The sequence below is a fragment of the Hemitrygon akajei genome, chromosome 21 (assembly GCF_048418815.1).
Source record: "Hemitrygon akajei chromosome 21, sHemAka1.3, whole genome shotgun sequence".
Taxonomy (NCBI): domain Eukaryota; kingdom Metazoa; phylum Chordata; class Chondrichthyes; order Myliobatiformes; family Dasyatidae; genus Hemitrygon; species Hemitrygon akajei.
Window position 1 is genome coordinate 68,373,275 of NC_133144.1, and position 17,058 is coordinate 68,390,332.

The following is a 17,058-nucleotide window of genomic DNA, read 5'->3' on the forward strand; positions in this document are numbered from 1 at the left end:
GATGAAGGGTCTCGGCCTGAAACGTCGACTGTTTACTCTTTTGCATAGATGCTGTCTTACCAGCTGAGTTTCTCCAGCATTTCGTGAGTGTTGCTCTGGATTTCCAGCATCTGCAGAATCCCTTGCGTTTATGTGTTTTGTCCATCAGGATTGGGTGCTTGTCAGGAAGTGAGGAACCTGAGAACATGTCACATGCTGTCTCCCTACTCCAGGACCAAGGAACACTGCACCACCACAGCCGACTTTCTTTGGACATGAGCCTTTAAAGTCAAGGAATTGAGAGCCCATCCCTCCAGTTAGTTACAATCCCAGAGTTCTGTTTGATTTGCAGAAATATTTCAGTCCATTAATACCATAAGGACAATAAATGGATTTTTGGGAAATCACCAAATGTCAAGTTGTGTTGTTTTAAAAGACACAATGCATTTCCAGATTACTTGTTTTTAAGTACAGTGTATCATACAGAATTACTTGTTTTTATGTATTTTATGTTTTTATGAAGAGTGTGAAGGTCCTGTATCAACTCAACTTTTGATTGTCCTTTCAATATAAAGAGATCATTGCTCTGGGACTAGAGCACATAACACCAGAGGCTGCTGATGCTGAATTCTGGAGCCAACAACAGACTACTGGAGGTGATAATCCAGATGAAGTTCAAAACTCAAAGTAAAATTTATTATCAGGGTACACACAGGCCACTGTGTACAGCCCAGAGATTCTTCTTCCTGCAGGCATACTTAGCAAATCTGTAGAACAATAACTGTAAACAGGATCAATGAACAAGAAACTGTGCAAATGCAAATATAAATAAATAGTAATAAATACAAGATAACAAGAGTCCTTAAAGTGAGACCATCGGTTGTGAGAAAACCAGAAATAGAATGAGTGTAATTACTCTCTTTCGTTCAAGAGCCTGGGATGAAGATGAAGGGTCTCAACCCAAAACATTGACCGTAAGACACAGGAGCAGGCCTGCCTATTGTTGATGCTTCCCAACCCATCAGAACCAGCACACAACTCTCACTCAGAGTTTTCTCTGTCAGGTTGAAACCTCGATTTCAGATTGAACTAAATCACTTTATTTCTATCACACAATGATTTCTGAGGGCCCCTTAACTTTAAGATTTAACAATTAACCTCAAAACACCCTACTCACTAACTGATTCTTCAACATAATGATCTGGAATGCCACCATTTACACTTTCCACACATTTACCCTTCAGTCTGCTGCCACTGATTTGGGTCGATTTAATTTAATACGTCCAGTAAATTCTCCCATCATTCACATATTGCCCTTGATACATTAGATTTTCTGATTGAGACTACACACTATATTATTTGAAATGTAAGAACTGCAGATGTCATAAGAACGTAAGACAAAAGACATTGGAGTAGAATTAGGCCATTCAGCCCATTGAGTCAACTTCAGCATTCCATCATGGTTGATTTATTATCCCCGGTTAACCCCATTCTCCCGCCTTCTCCCCGTAACCTTTGATGCCCTGACTAATCAAGAACCTATCAACCTTCACCTTAAATACATTAAGTGGCCACTTTATTAGGTACCTAATAAAGTGGCCACTGAGTGTATGTTCATGGTCTTCTGCTGTTGTAGCCCATCCACTTAAAGCTTCGACTTATTGTATGTTCAGAGATGCTCTCCTGCACACCACTGTTGTAATGTGGTTATTTGAGTCTGCTCTGCCATTCCATCATGGCTGATTCACTAGCCCTCTCAGCTCCTGCCTTGTTCTTATAACCATATCATGCGGAATAGTTCCGCATCATATTCAGGGTATCTCATCTTCAGATCAACATGTAATTGCATTTGTTACACTACTGGCAAGAAGGGCTATTTTATTAAAATGGAAAGATATTTTTTCCCCTACATTAATTGAATGGTTTTCTCAAGTAATGTTATGTCTCAGTTTGGAAAAAATTAGAAGTAGAACTTTTGATCCTTGATTTGATTTTGAGAGAAGATGGGGTTCTTTTGCCAAACATTATCATTTAATTTGAATTATGCTATATGGTTTCCTTCCAATATTTTTTTTATAAATATGAAATGGCGGTTGATGACTTTTTTTATATTTAGATGACGGTCAAACGTGTTGCTCCGGGGGGTTGATTCCTAATGGGTTTTTTTCCCTTTTTTTTGTAGTTAGTGGGGTTTTTTTCCTAGTTAGACTGGGTTCTTTTTTTTCCTTCTTTTTCCTATATATATATATAAAAAAAATTTCTACTTTTATATATTACGATCAGCTTTTTTTCTTCAGCTTTATTAATTGTATACGTATTAATCTGTTGAAGTTTTGTATCATTTTATAGCTGTAGGAGATTATGCACCAATAAAAAGATTCTAAAAATGAAAATGTTCTCATAACCATTGACACCCTGATTAATCAAGACCACGACCACTACCATCTAGAAGGATCAGAACAGCAGATACCTGGGAACGTCACCACTTGGGAATCCCCCTCCTAGTTACTCACCATCTTGATTTGGAAACATATCACCGTTCCTTCATTGTCACTGGGTCAAAATCTTGGAATTCCCTCCTTAACAGCAGTGTGGGTGTACCTACACCTCAGGGACTGCAGTGGTTCAAGAAGGCAGCTCATCACCACCTTCTAAAGGGCAGCTAGGGTTGGGCAATAAATGCTGGCTTAGCTGGCAATACCCACATCCCGTAAATGAATAAATAAAAAAAGAACCTGTATCAACCTTTGTGCTAAATATACCCAATGATTTAGCCCCACAGTCATCTTTGGCAATGAATCCCACAGATTCACTATCCTCTGGCTAAAGAAATAACTCATCTCTGTTCTAAATGGACATCCCTTTAAACTGAGGCTGTGCCCTCTGGTCTTAGACTCCCCCACTGTAGGAAACACCCTCTCCATATCCACTGTATGTAGGCATTTCAATATTCGATAGATTTCAATGAGACACCCCCCCCACTCCTCATTCCTCTAAACTCCAGCAGTAACAGGCCCAGGGCCTTTAAACGTTCCTCATGCATTAACTTTAAAAATCCTCCTCATCTCTGAACTGAGGGCAGCCTGATGATGGGAATAGGGATGGCAAATTACCTGTTCCTCTTCTGAGTGAGCACCTTCGCACACAAACCTAATGAATGATAAAAGTTCCGAAATGGTGAGTGAGGAAGGACTGTCATTAAAACACAAGAAACAAAGTACTCATGTAAGACTGCCCTCTGCAGGTCAGAACCTTCCAGAGGATAGATCACTGTACTGTACCTATCAAACGAGAAATCCAAGCAACACCCACAAAATGCTGGAGGAACTCAGCAGGTCAGGCAGCATCTATGGAAAAAAAGTACAGTCGGCGTTTTGGGCCGAAACCCTGATTAGGAAGGTTAATAGAATGTTGGGCTATATAATGCGGTCAGTGGAGTTCAAGTCGAGGCATTCTCGTTAAGCGATATAATGAGCTTGTATGGCCACGACTTAAATACTGTGTACAATGAAGGGGTGCGGGCTAACTAGAGTGGTTAGTAAGATTAACTGGGGGAAGAAACTTTTAAGATGTGTGAAATTTCCTTTGGATTGTAGTGAGATGGCACATTAGATCTTTAACTTCATTAAAATGGATTTATTAGGACGTTAAACTGAGCAATAGGTTGTACAGTTGTGCATCATATTTGATATGCATTCCCATTTGTGGCGATGCCAGGATCCGATGATCGTGGGGTTGAACGGTTGTACTGCCAAAAGATATAGAATTGTTCTAAAATGTAAACAATGGTAGTGAGCAGTAGTGACCTACTATTTCCTCTCCTTGTGTAAATGATATCTCTTTCACCCGCAGACATCGGTGTTTACCCCTGCCTATGGGTCAGTGACCAATGTCCGAGTGAATAGCAGCATGAACACCTCACAGGTCCTGACACTGCTGCTCAATAAATTTCGGGTAAGTGATCCCAGTGTATGTGCTGATTTAAAGAATTGTATGTCAGGCTGGAATTTTGACCATAAGACATAGGAACAGAATTAGGCCATTCAGCCCATCAAGTCTACTGTATCATTCCATATTGGCTGATCTATTATTCCTCTCAACCTCATTCTCCTGCCTTCTCTCTGTAACCTTTGATGCCCTGTCTAATCAAGAATCTGTCAACTTCTGCTCTAAATATACTCAGTGACTTGGCCTCCACAGCCATCTGCGGCAATTAATTCCACAGATTCACCACCTTTTGGCTAAAGAACTTGCTCTTCCATCTCTGTTCTAAATGGCTGTGCCTCTATTCTGAGGCTGTGCCCCCGGTCCTCGACTCGCCCACTATAGAAAACATCCTCTTCACATCCACCCTATAGGCCTTTCAATATTTGATAGGTTTCAAAGAGATCCCCCCTCATTCTTCTGAATTCCAATGAGTACAGGCCCAGGACCATCAAGCCCTCCTCATCATTAAGCCTTTCATTCCCAGGATCTTTCTCGTGAATCTCCACATGCTTTCCTTGATCTGCAGCCCAAAACTACTCACAATAATCAAAATGTGGTCTGAAAAAACCTTAGAAAGCCTCAGCATTACATCCTTGCTTTTATTTTCCAGACCTCTTGAAATGACCACTAACATTGCATTTGCCTTCCTCACCACTGATTCAACCTGCAAGTTAACCTTTAGAGAACCCTGCACAAGGTCCCCCAAGTCTCTTTGTACCTCTGATTTCTGAATTTGCTTCCAGATCTAGATAATATTTGGGGCAAGCTGTGTGTTTATCCGATTGGTTTCAGGTTCCAGATTGAGTTTACATGTCCTGGTTGGTTTTAGATGATCTGTTGGGTGGGCTGCGTTTTATCAAATTGGCTCCAAGTTCCAGATTTAGTTTACGTGAGCTGGTTAGTTCTAGCTGATCTGTGAGGTAGATCCATAAAGTCATACAGCAGGGAAAAAGCCATTCAGCGCATCACACCATGCCAAGTGGTGGGAGGGTCTGAATGTACATTACATACTGGATTCATGCAAGCGCACTGATAAAGGGAATACCTTTCATTGTAGAAGTTTGAAATTCTTCATTTTGCATGTGACTTTGCATTAATCTCAGTGACTTTCATTCAGCATACTTGTGTTGATAAAGTACCCATAATGATGAAATGTTGAGGGGTGTCCCAGCTTTGCTGCTGGAATCAGAAGCAAGGTGGTGACCCTGATCGACGGAGGTTAAATTGGTCTGGGAGCCTGGTTCACCATAACCTGCTTGTGCTTTACCTTACCTCAGCTTCTTCATGTGTCTTTGCAGGTGGAGAATGTTCCAGATGAATTTGCACTCTATGTCGTCCATGAAAGTGGAGGTATGTTTGTACCAATGATTAGTAGTTGAGGCCACTGCACTGATGAGTGTGAAACAGTGCTTGTTACATCTCGCCAACCAAAGACCTATTTATACCCTTTCTCTGGTTCCTGTCACTCACCCATTCTTCCGTTCATGACAGTGCAGCATTGTACAAGTCTTGGGCACGTGTAAAAACATGCTGTAAAATGAAGATGCTTTCAAAAATAATGAAAAGTTTCTAAATATCAAAAGATTTGCTATAAAGAGCATGACCACCCTTTGCCTTTAAAACTACATCAGTTCTCATAGGTACACTCTCATGCAGTTTTATAAGAAATCAGCTGGTAGGTTGTTTCAAGCATCTTGGAGAACTTGCCACAGTTCTTCGGCAGACTTCGGCCGTCTCACTGGCTTTTGCCTCCCCGGGTAATCCCAGACATCCTCGATGATATTGAGATCAGAGCTCTGTGGAGGCCATACCATCTAAAACCATATAAAAAATTTAGGATGCCCTTAGACTTGTGCACAGAACTGTGTGTTATCTTCTGCACTAGGTGTTTTTATTTTCATCAATAACCTATGATGCAGCAACTTACCAATGTCTGGAAATTTAAATATAGAAGATGCACAATTTTTCTTTAGAAAACTCCATCAACCTGATTCCCCTTGACAAAACTATGCTGACCTTGCCTGGTTACCTTGCATTATTTGTAAGCACTCTGCTATGATGTTCTAATACTTCCCCTTGAGGGTGGCATGGGAGTATGTCACTTTGCGTAACGTTATTACAGCACCAGTGACCCAGGTTCAATTCCCGTGCTGTCTGTTTGAAAATTCTCCCCATGACCTGGAAACTGGGTTTCCTCCAGTTTCTTCCCACAGTCCAAAGAAGTACAGGTTAGTAGGTTAATTGGTCACAGGTGTAATTGGGCAGCGCAGGTTTGTTGGGCCAGAAGGGCCTGTTACTTTGCTGTACCTCCTAATAACAAAAACAGAAAAAGTTGAGCAGTGCTGTGATTTTCAGTTTCCCATCTCTGTCTCTCTGACAGAATATTTGCCATTGACGCATCCAATGAAACCTTCCCAAAGGTAGACAAGTGGGACAGTGACTTGTGGACAGGGCTCTAGATGGGTTCAGTGATGGGACAGCGACCTGCTAGATGAGGTACAATAGGGGAAAATATGAATTTGCCCATTTTGGCAAAGGAAAATAAAATAGAAGCAGTCCAGAGAGGGTTTGCCAAGTTAACAGCTTGAATGAAGGGGTCATGTTTTAAGGAAAGGATTAGGTTAGTCTTGTGTCTACTGGAGTTTAGAAGAGTCTAACTGAACTTTACGACAGTACTGAAAGGTTTTGACAGGGTGGGTGTGGACAGGACAATCTCATGAGAGACTAGGATCACCATTTAAAAATGAGGACAGATGATACGATGGAGATGTACAAGATGATAAGAGACATGGATCAAGTAGATAGCCAGAGACTTTTTCCCAGGACTGAAACAGCTAATACCAGGGAATATAATTTTAAGGAGATTGGAGGAAACTATAGGGGACATATCAGAGGGAGGTTTTTTACAGCGAGCGCAGTGGAATGCCCTGTCAGGGATGGTGGTAGAAGGAGGTACATTAGGGACATTTCAGACACTCAGATAGACACATGGATAGAGATATGGAGGGCTATGTGGGAGGGATTGATCTTGGAGTAGTTTAATAAGCCAGCACAACATGGTGGGCCAAAGGGCCTGTAAAGTGCTGTAATGTTCTATGTTCTATGTAAAGTTAATTTTAATGCAAAGTGATCAATATAGTCATAGTGTTGATATACTGCAGTGATTAAGGCAATGTTGGTTGGCTGAAGGGAAGATGTTGGGGACTGTTAGAGGCCAACCTAGGGTTGCCTCTCTCCGGCACCATGCTTATGTTTCAGATTTCCTGAGTAATTTGGCTGCATGTAATTTGACTGAATCACAAACCTGATGTGTTTCTCCAACTGCAGAAAGAACAAAGTTAAAGGATTCGGAATACCCCCTTATAGCACGGATCCTGCACGGTCCATGTGAGAAAATCGCACGCATCTTCTTGATGGAGAAGGATCTCGGTGAAGAGGTCACATATGATGTAAGCATTGTTATATTTAAACTGTCCAAACACAGGACCATGTTTAACAGTGAACCTGATTTGCGTTTCTAATGTCTTTTTCCTCAAAGGTTGCGCAGTACATTAAGTTTGAAATGCCAGTCCTTGATAGCTTTGTTGAGAAACTGAAGGAAGAAGAGGAGAGAGAAATAAACAAACTCACACTGAAGTAAGTACAAGCTCCTCTGGTATTTCTCCACAGTTAGGAACAACCCTGTGGCTTAAGATAATAACCATAGAGTCATTGAACACTACAGCACAGAAACAGGCCTTTCAGCCCATCCAGTCCATGCTTAGTCATTGAACACTACAGCATAGGAACAGGATTTTCAGCCCAGCTAGACCATGCCGAACTGTTATTCTGTCTAGTCCCATTGACCCCACCCCCTGGATCTTAGCCCTCCATACCTCTCCCATATAGGTACTTAACCAAACTTCTCTTAAATGTTGCAGTCAAACTGATATCCACCACCTCTGTTGACAGCTTGTCCACACTCGCACCACCCTCTGAGTGAAGAAATTCCCCCTCATATTCTCCTTAAATATTTCACCTTTCACCTTAACCCTTGACCTTTAGTTCTAGTCTCACTCAACCTCAGTGGAAAACCCTGCTTACATTTACTCTATCTATACCCCTCATAATTATATATCCAATATTGAGTCAAAATTTAAGGCACGGGTAGTTTTGAGGAAATAGGGAAGCTACAGGAGGGCAGACAGATTAGGAGAATGGGCAAAGAACAGACAGACAGACATACTTTATGGATCCCGAGGGAAATTGGGTTTCGTTACAGCCGCACCAACCAAGAAGTGGAAGATGGGTTAGGGTTAAGTTTAGGGAAGTGTTTGGTCATATACTTTGGTAGAAGAAATGAAAAGGTTGACTATTTTCTAAATGCAGAGAAAATACCAGAATCTGAGGTACAAAGGATTTGGGAGACCTTGTGTAGGATTCCTTAAATTGCAGATTAAAACTGTGGTGAGGAAAGAAAATGTGATGTTTGGAATCATTTCAAGTGGACGAGAAGATAAAATCAAGGATGTAATGTTGAGACTTTTATAAAGTACTGGTGAAGCCTCACCTGGAGTATTGTGAGCAGTTTTGGGCCCCTTATCTCAGAAAGGATGTGCTGAAATTGCAGTGGGTTCAAAGGAGGTTCACAAAAATTATTGCAGGATTGAATATCTTGTCATACGAAGAGTGTTTGATGGCTCTGGGCCTGTATTCACTGGAACTTAGAAGAATGAGGTGGGACCTAATTGAAACCTATTGAGTAGTGAAAAGCCTTGTTAAGTGGATGTGGAGAGGATGGTTCTTGTACTGGGAGTGTCTCAGAAGACACAGCTTCAAAATAGAAGGGCATCCTTTTAGAATGGAGATGAGGAATTTCCAGAGCCAGAGAGTAGTAAATCTGTGGAATTCTTTGCCACTGACAGCAGTGGAGGCCAAAACTTTATATATATTTAAGGCAGATGTTGACAGATTTCTTGATTGGACAAGGCATGAAGCAATACGGGGGAAAACATTTAAGATTATTAAGGGATTGAACACGCTAGAGGCACGAAGCATGTTCCCGATGTTGGGGGAGTCCAAAACCAGAAGCCACAGTTTAAGAATAAGGGGTAGGCCATTTAGAACAGAGTTGAGGAAAAATATTTTCACCCAGAGAGTCGTGGATCTGTGGAATGCTCTGCCTCAGAAGGCAGTGGAGGCCAATTCTCTGGATGCTTTCAAGAAAGAGTTAGATAGAGCCCTTAAAGATAGTGGAGTCAAGGGATATGGGGAGAAGGCAGGAATGGGGTACTGATTGTGGATGATCAGCTGTGATCTCAGTGAATGGTGGTGCTGCCTCAAAGGGCCGAATGGCCTACTCCTGCGCCTACTGTCTATTGTCTATATATATAGCTGAGGTGCCTAAGTCTTTTGCACAGTACTGTAGTAATTTTAAGTATTGCATATACCTCCGCCACAAAGGAAAAATTCAAGACATATGTGAGTGAAGATAAACCTGATTCTGATATGGGTCACTATTGTGGACTGAGAGTGGGCAGGGGGCTGGAAGAGGGTTGGAAAAAGGGGAAGGGAGTGGTGAATGGAGTGGGAAGCACCAGAGAGAAATTCTGTAATGATCAATAAACCAATTGTTTGGAATCAAATGACCTTGCCTGGGGTCTCAGGGCTGGGTGTGTCTGCATCCGCAGCACCTCCCCCCCCCACCCCCCCCCCCCCAGCACTTCTTCCACCTGTCCCACACAATTCCCATAGCACTCCACCTTGTCATTCCATAAGATATAGGAGCAGAATTAGGCCATTCAGCCCATCAAGTCTGCTCTGCCATTCCATCTTGGCTGATCCCAGATCCCATTCAACCCCATACACCTGCCTTCTCGCCATAATCCTTTGATGCCCTGACCAATCAGGAAACAATCAATTGCTGCCTTAAATACACCCACTGACTTGGTCTCCACCGCAGTCTGTGGCAGAGCATTCCACAGATTCACCACTCTCTGGCTAAAAATAATTCCTCCTTACCTCCGATCTAAAGGTCACCCCTCAATTTTGAGGCTGTGCCCTCTAGCTCTGGATACCCCCAACATAGGAAACATCCACTCCTATCTACCCTATCTAGTCCTTTCAACATTCAGTAGGTTTCAATAAGAGCCCCCACATTCTTCTAAATTCCAGTGAGTACAGGCCCAAAGCTGCCAAACATTCCTCATATGTTAACTCCTTCATTCCTGGAATCATCCCCGTGAACCTCCTCTGGACTCTCTCCAATGACAACACATCCTTTCTGAATACGGGGTCCAATTCTGGGGGTTACCATTGACAGGAAACTGATCTGGTCTGGCCATAGAAACACCATTGCTACTTGTGGCATGTAACTCACCTCCTGACTCCCCAAAGCCATCTACAAGGCTCAGGTCAGGAGTGTAATGGAATACTCGCCACTCGCCTGGATGAGTGCAGCTCCATCAACACTCAAGAAGCTTCACACCATCCAGTACAAAGCAGCCCACTTGATTGGTACCCTTCCACAAGCATCCAATCTCTCCACTATCGACGAACAGTTGCAGCAGTGTGCACTATCTACAAGATGCACTGCAACAACACACCAAAGTTCCTAAGGCAGCACCTTCCAGACCCACGACCCCTATCATCTAGATCAGGGGTGTCAAACTCATTTTAGGTCACGGGCCGGATTGAGCAAAATGCAGCTTCATGCGGGCCGGATCAGTCGGACGCGTGCGAACGCAGCTTTTGTTGCCTCCGTTTTTTCAGCCTGCTCTCATGTGTCTCAGTCTCTGCTATAACTACAAAGTGTTTCACTTTACAAATTCCGTTTCTTATGAAGAAGACTGCCGAATAAACACTAAAAACCCTGAAAACCTGGTACCTGAATAAACTCAGCATTAGCCATATCATACGCCATAGGCGCTTCGATTACTGGGGCCAGCTTTAATAGTAATTAGATATTATCTCGCGGGCCAAAGATAATTCCACCGCGGGCCGGATTTGGCCCGCGGGCCTTGAGTTTGACATATATGATCTAGAAGGACGAGAACAGCAGATACCTGGGAATACCACCACTTGGAAATCCCCTCCAAGTCACTCACCATCCTGACTTGGAAACATATCACCGTTCCTTCATTGTCACTGGGTCAAAATCATGGAATTCCCTCCCTAACAGCACTGTGAGTGTACCTACACCTCAGGGACTGCAGCGGTTCAGGAAGGCAGCTCATCACCACCTTCTCAAGGGTAGCTAGGGACGGGCAATAAATGCTGGCTTAGCTGGCAATACCCACATCCTGTAAATGAATAAATAATAAATAAATAACATATTTTAAATTTTTTTTAAATTGTTGCCAATACTCCAAGTGTGACCTGACTGGTGTTTTATAAAGACTCAGCATTATCTCCTTGTTTTTATATTCTATTCCCCTTGAAATAAATGCCAACATTGGATTTGCTTCCCTTACCACAGACTCAACGTGTAAATTGACCTTCTGGGAGTCCTGCACAAGGACTCCTAAGTCTCTCTGCACCTCTGATGTTTAAACCTTCTCCCTATTTAGATAATAGAATGTACTATTGTTCCTTTTACCAGAATGCATTATCATACATTTCCCAACACTGTATTCCATCTGCCACTTTTTTTGCCCATTTTTCCAATTTGTCTAAGTCCTGCTGCAATTGCATTACTTCCTCAGCACTACCTACCCCTCCACCTATCTTTTGTATCATCTGCATACTTTGCCACAAAGCCATCAATTCCATTATCTAAATCACTGACAAACAATGTGAAAAGTAGCAGTCCCAATACTGACCCCTGAGGAACAGCACTAGTCACTGGCAGCCAACCAGGAAAGTCCCCTTCTATTCCCACTCACTGCCTCCTGCCTGTCAGCTATTCCTCGTCTTGTTAAGCAGCCTCATGTGTGGCACCTTATCAAACACCTTCTGAAAATCCAAGTAAATGACATCCACTGCCTCTCCCTTGTCCACCCTGCTTGTTACTTCCTCGAAGAACTCTTAACAAATTTGTCAGGCAAGATTTCCCTTTACAGAAACCATGCTGACTTTAGACTTACAGGTATCCCCCACTATTCGAAGATAGAGCGTTCCTATGAAATGGTTCGTAAGCCGGAATGTCGTAAAGTGAAGAAGCAATTATCATTTATTTATATGGGAAAAATTTGTGAGCATTCGCAGACCCAAAAAATAACCTACAAAATCATGCCAAATAACACATAAAACCTAAAGTAACAGTAACATATAGTAAAAGCAGGAATGATCTGATAAATACACAGCCTATATAATGTAGGAATACTTTTCTACAATTATTGCAGCACTGTCCACTGCAGCGAAAATCTCACGCAAGCGTTCTCGGTAGCACTCGCAGCAAAAACACACGGCGCAAACACTCCCGGCAGAAACACACGGCGCAAACGCTCCCGGCAGAAACACACGGCGCAAACACTCCCGGCAGAAACACACGGTGCAAACACTCCCGGCAGAAACACACGGCGCAAACACTCCGGCAGAAACACACGGAGCAAACACTCCCGGCAGAAACACACGGCGCAAACACTCCGGCAGAAACACACGGCGCAAACGCTCCCGGCAGAAACACACGGAGCAAACGCTCCCGGCAGAAACACACGGTGCAAACGCTCCCGGCAGAAACACACGGCGCAAACGCTCCGGCAGAAACACACGGCGCAAACACTCCCGGCAGAAACACACGGCGCAAACGCTCCGGCAGAAACACACGGCGCAAACACTCCCGGCAGAAACACTCGTTCTAGTAACCTTTAAGCTATGAAGCTACCGAATAACACATAAAAATACACAGCCTATATAAAATAGAAATAATGTACGCCCAGTGTAGTTTCACTTACCGGAATCGGGAAGACAGCAAGCACACTGATGATGGTGTGTTAGGCTGAGTTGTCAGAGGTTGGGGTGGTGGGAGGTACACGAGACTGGGGTGTCATCTCATCGTCGTCTGTTTCCATCAGGGCAGGCAGGTCACCTTCTTCTATGTCTGCCTGCCTCAATGTCGAAGGTCGAGTTTCGTCGTCTGCTGTGGTTGATGTGGAAGGCTTGAAAAATGACAGTATGCTTCACTGCTTAGCCTCGCACATTTTTCTATCATACAGTTCTTTGTAAGCACTCAAACCATCCTGCAAATATGCCCTAAACCTACGTACCCTTTCAAAATTAAAGTCATACTTTTCTGCAATCATTGCAGCGTTATCGCAGCGAAAATCTCACGCATTTGCTTCCCATTCAGTTCCTGGACGACTTCACTTTCAGGCCATTTGCTACTGCATTCAGTTTCAATTGTTATCCTTTCCTCTTCATCTGTCAGTTCTTGGTCATGGGATGCCAAAACCTCTTCAACATCATCTTTGTCAACTTCCACAAACCCTTAGCCAAACTCAGTATGTCCTTACTTTGTTCATCACGATCGAAACACTTAATTATGTCTAGTTTTACGCTAAGTGTAACACCCTTACGCGCTCTTTTAGGCTTTTCCGATATCTTAGAAATCATCTTACTAACGGATGCACAAAATAAATCGAGAGAAAGCACAGATGCTCACAGGCATGTGTTTAAGCAATGCCGCTAGAATGCAGTTCCGGGGGAGCAGCTTGGCTGCTTGGCGCGCACACTGCCTTTTTTCATAACAGTGAAAACACCTTCCGTTAGCAAAAACAGGTAACTAATGTAGGTCTTTCGTAACAGTGAGTTGACGTAAAGCGAACGTTCGAAAAGTGGGGGACACCTGTATTTTATCATTAGCTTCCAAGTATCTCAAAACCTCATCCTTAATAATAGATTCCAACAATTTTCCAACCACTAAGGTTAGGCTCACTGGTCTATAATTTCCTTTCTTTTGCTTTCTTCCCTTCTTAAAGAGCGGAGTGACATTTGCAATCTTCCAGTCCTCTGAAACTATGCTAGAATCAAGTAAATCTTGAAAGATCATGACCAATAAATCTGTTATCTCTTCAGAAACCTCTCTCGGGATTCTGGGATGTAGTCTATCTGGTTCAGGTAACTTATCCACCTTAAGGCCTTTGATTTTGCCTAGCACTTTTTCCTATGTAATAGCAATGGCGGTCTCTCCTGCTCCCTGACACTCACGGACATCTGGCACACCGCTAGTACCTTCCACAGTAAAGACAGATGCAAAGTACTCATTAAGTTCATCTGCCATTTCTTTGACCCCCATTACTACCTCACCAGCATTATTTTCCATTGGTGCAATATCAATTCTCACCTCCCTTTAACTCTTTATATAACTGAAAAAATGTGGTATCCTGTTTTATATTATTGGCTAGTTTGCCCTCATATTTCATCTTTTCCCTTCATAGAGCTTTTTGGTTGCCTTTCATTGGATTTTAAAAGCTTCCCAATCATCTAACTTCCCACTCACTTATGCTACCTTATATGCCCTTTCTTTGGCTTTTATGCAGTCCTTAACTTCTTTCGTCAGCCTCTGTTGCCTACCCCTGCCATTTGAGAACTTTTTCCTGTGTGACATATCTATCCTGTGCCTTGTGAACTATTCCCAGAAACTTCAGCCATCTCTGCTGTGTCGTCATCCCTGCCAGTATCCTCCTCCAATCCACCTGGGCAAGCTCCTCTCTCCTGCCTCTGTAATTCCCTTTATTCCATTGGGATACTGATACATGTGAGTTATCTTTCTCCCTCTCAAATTGCAGTATGAATTCAATCATATTATGATCACTGCCTCCTAAAAGTTCCATTACGTTAAGCTACCTAATAAGATCTGGGTTAATTATACAACACCCAATCTAAGGTAGCCTTTCCCAGAGCAGGCACAAGCACAAGCTGCTGTAAGAAGTGATCTGAGCCTGGCCTGCTGAATTCCTCCAGCATTTTGTGTGTGTTGATTGGATGTCCAGCATCTGCAGATTTTCTCTTGTTTGTGACTAGAAATGGAAGGGTAGGCATTCCCGATGGTAGTGTAGCAGTGGTCAATATATGAGAAAATATTTTGGGAAATGAGAGCCTTGCTGAGGAGAAAGTGTTTATTTTTTATACAGTAGAATGATTTTTTTATTTTTAAAATGATCCTCTTCGTACCTTCCTTATTTGCTAGAGGTGTGGAGCACATTTGAGCCATTCAAAGATACGTCTTCACGTCGAATAAGAACGCTAGGGAAGGACCTTCCTGTCCCTATGCTCCTGCAGATGGGAAGGATATTGGCCACTGAAACCCCTGGCAATGCACAGAAATTAACAAGCAGAGACAAGATACAACAAATAACAAACAGTATTTTGTTTTATGGGTCTGTGGTATAAAGATAAAATGATAAAGGTTAGCATTATTTGTTACATGTAAATTGAAACATACATTGAATGTGTCATTTGTATCCAATCAAATCAATGGGGATGTGCTGGGGCAGCCTGCGAGTATCACCGTGATTCTGGTGCCAACAGTGCATGCCTACAATTTACTAACCCTAACCCATACGTCTTTTTGAAACCGGAGCACCTGGAGGAAACCCGTGTCGTCACAGGAAGATCGTACTAACTCCTTGCAGATTGAACTCGATCCTACAGTTGGCACTGGCAAGCAGAACACTGCCATGTTACAAAGCCATGCTACAATGTCATCCAAAATTCAACACGGTTTAACCTTTGACTAGAAAGTGTCTGCACCATGCATAAAATCTGCAAAGTGCGTTAAAGTTTAACAAGCATTTAAAATATGTTTTGGACATAATGTTATTCTCTTTTTGAAGGTACAGTGCTTTGAGATCTATGATACATCAGCAACTGGAAGATCTAACAGAATCAGAAGACTATATCTGAGCGAGCTCCATCTCCTCCAACACTGCAACCCCAGCAACCAGTTTGGATAAGGTCTTCGCAACAATAAACCAGTGGATAGACAAGATTCATGCCTTCAATTTGTTTAAAATCACTGTGCCCTTTTGTAAAAATGTGACTATTACAATCAGAACTTTTTCTATTAAATGTTCATTGAATTAGCATTTATTAATGTGTAATGCTTCAGAAAAACACTTTTATACTTTAAGCATTGCCTAATTTAACAGAACAACTCACAAAATGCTGAAGAAACTCAGCAAGTCAGGATGCCTGTTGTTAGTTTCTCCAGCATTTTACATTATTTTATTTAGAGATACAGCACAGAACCAACCCAATGAGCCACACCACCCAGCAACCCACCTATTTAACCCTAGCCTAATCACAGGACAATTTACATTGACCAATTAACCTAGTAACCAGTACGTCTTTGGACTGTGGAAGGAAACGAGAGCACCCAGAGGAAACCCACGTGGTCATGGGAAGAATGTGCAAACTCCTCTCAGACAGTGCCGGAGTTGAGCTCTGAACTCTTTCACCCCAAGTTGTAATTGCATTGTGTTAACCTCAACGCTACCATAGTGCTCACTTTTGTGTCTGTTCCTCTGGATTTTCAGCATCTGCAGAAACTCTCATGTTACTAATTTATTATTAGACATGCTAAATTAAGTTTTAAGAGTGGACATGTAATTCAAGTGGAATATTTTGTTGGGATGTTCTGTTAACATGAGGCACTGTATTGTTAGTCTTTTGTGATCCGGGTAAGTTTCAATAAGTCTGTACAACTGAATGCCTCACATTTATTGGGTAAAGATTATACTATTTTGTCATCATGTAACAGTAGTAATTAACTAATATATGATAAATTGTATTATGTTAACCATGTTTTTTAGTTGTACAAATTTCAATATTTAAATAACTTGATTGTTGTTAAATGCCATCGAGTCATCGACTCATGGTGACCCTATGGATAATTATCATAAATGAGTATCGATCCTTGCAAAGGTGGCTCATTGTAGATAACATTGTTGTCCTTATTGTGTCCGTCCATCTGATTGGCAGCCTTCCTCCCTTCCATTTTCCTTCCACCTTGCCGAGCATGGTATTCTTTTCCAGGAAGCTGTTTCTTCGCATGATGTACTCAAAGTACAGTAGGTGGAGCCTCCAGAGAGAAACAGTTTGATCTCGTTGAGGATCAATTTGTTTGTTCTGTGAGAGGTCCACAAAGTGAGTAGTATTTTTCTCCAGTACCAC

General features: G+C 42.3%; 1 protein-coding gene across 1 annotated transcript in view; it reads left to right on the forward strand.

Annotated features, from left to right (window-relative positions):
• Positions 1-15,971, forward strand: part of rassf4a (Ras association domain family member 4a) — a 120,060-nt gene extending 104,089 nt beyond the window's left edge. The window contains exons 7-11 of the mRNA XM_073025693.1: positions 3,832-3,933; positions 5,265-5,316; positions 7,294-7,415; positions 7,505-7,602; positions 15,720-15,971. Of these exons, the coding sequence (XP_072881794.1) occupies positions 3,832-3,933; positions 5,265-5,316; positions 7,294-7,415; positions 7,505-7,602; positions 15,720-15,789 (444 nt within the window). The 3' untranslated portion in view covers positions 15,790-15,971. The remainder of the gene's footprint in view (positions 1-3,831; positions 3,934-5,264; positions 5,317-7,293; positions 7,416-7,504; positions 7,603-15,719) is intronic.
• The last annotated feature ends 1,087 nt before the right edge of the window (positions 15,972-17,058 follow it).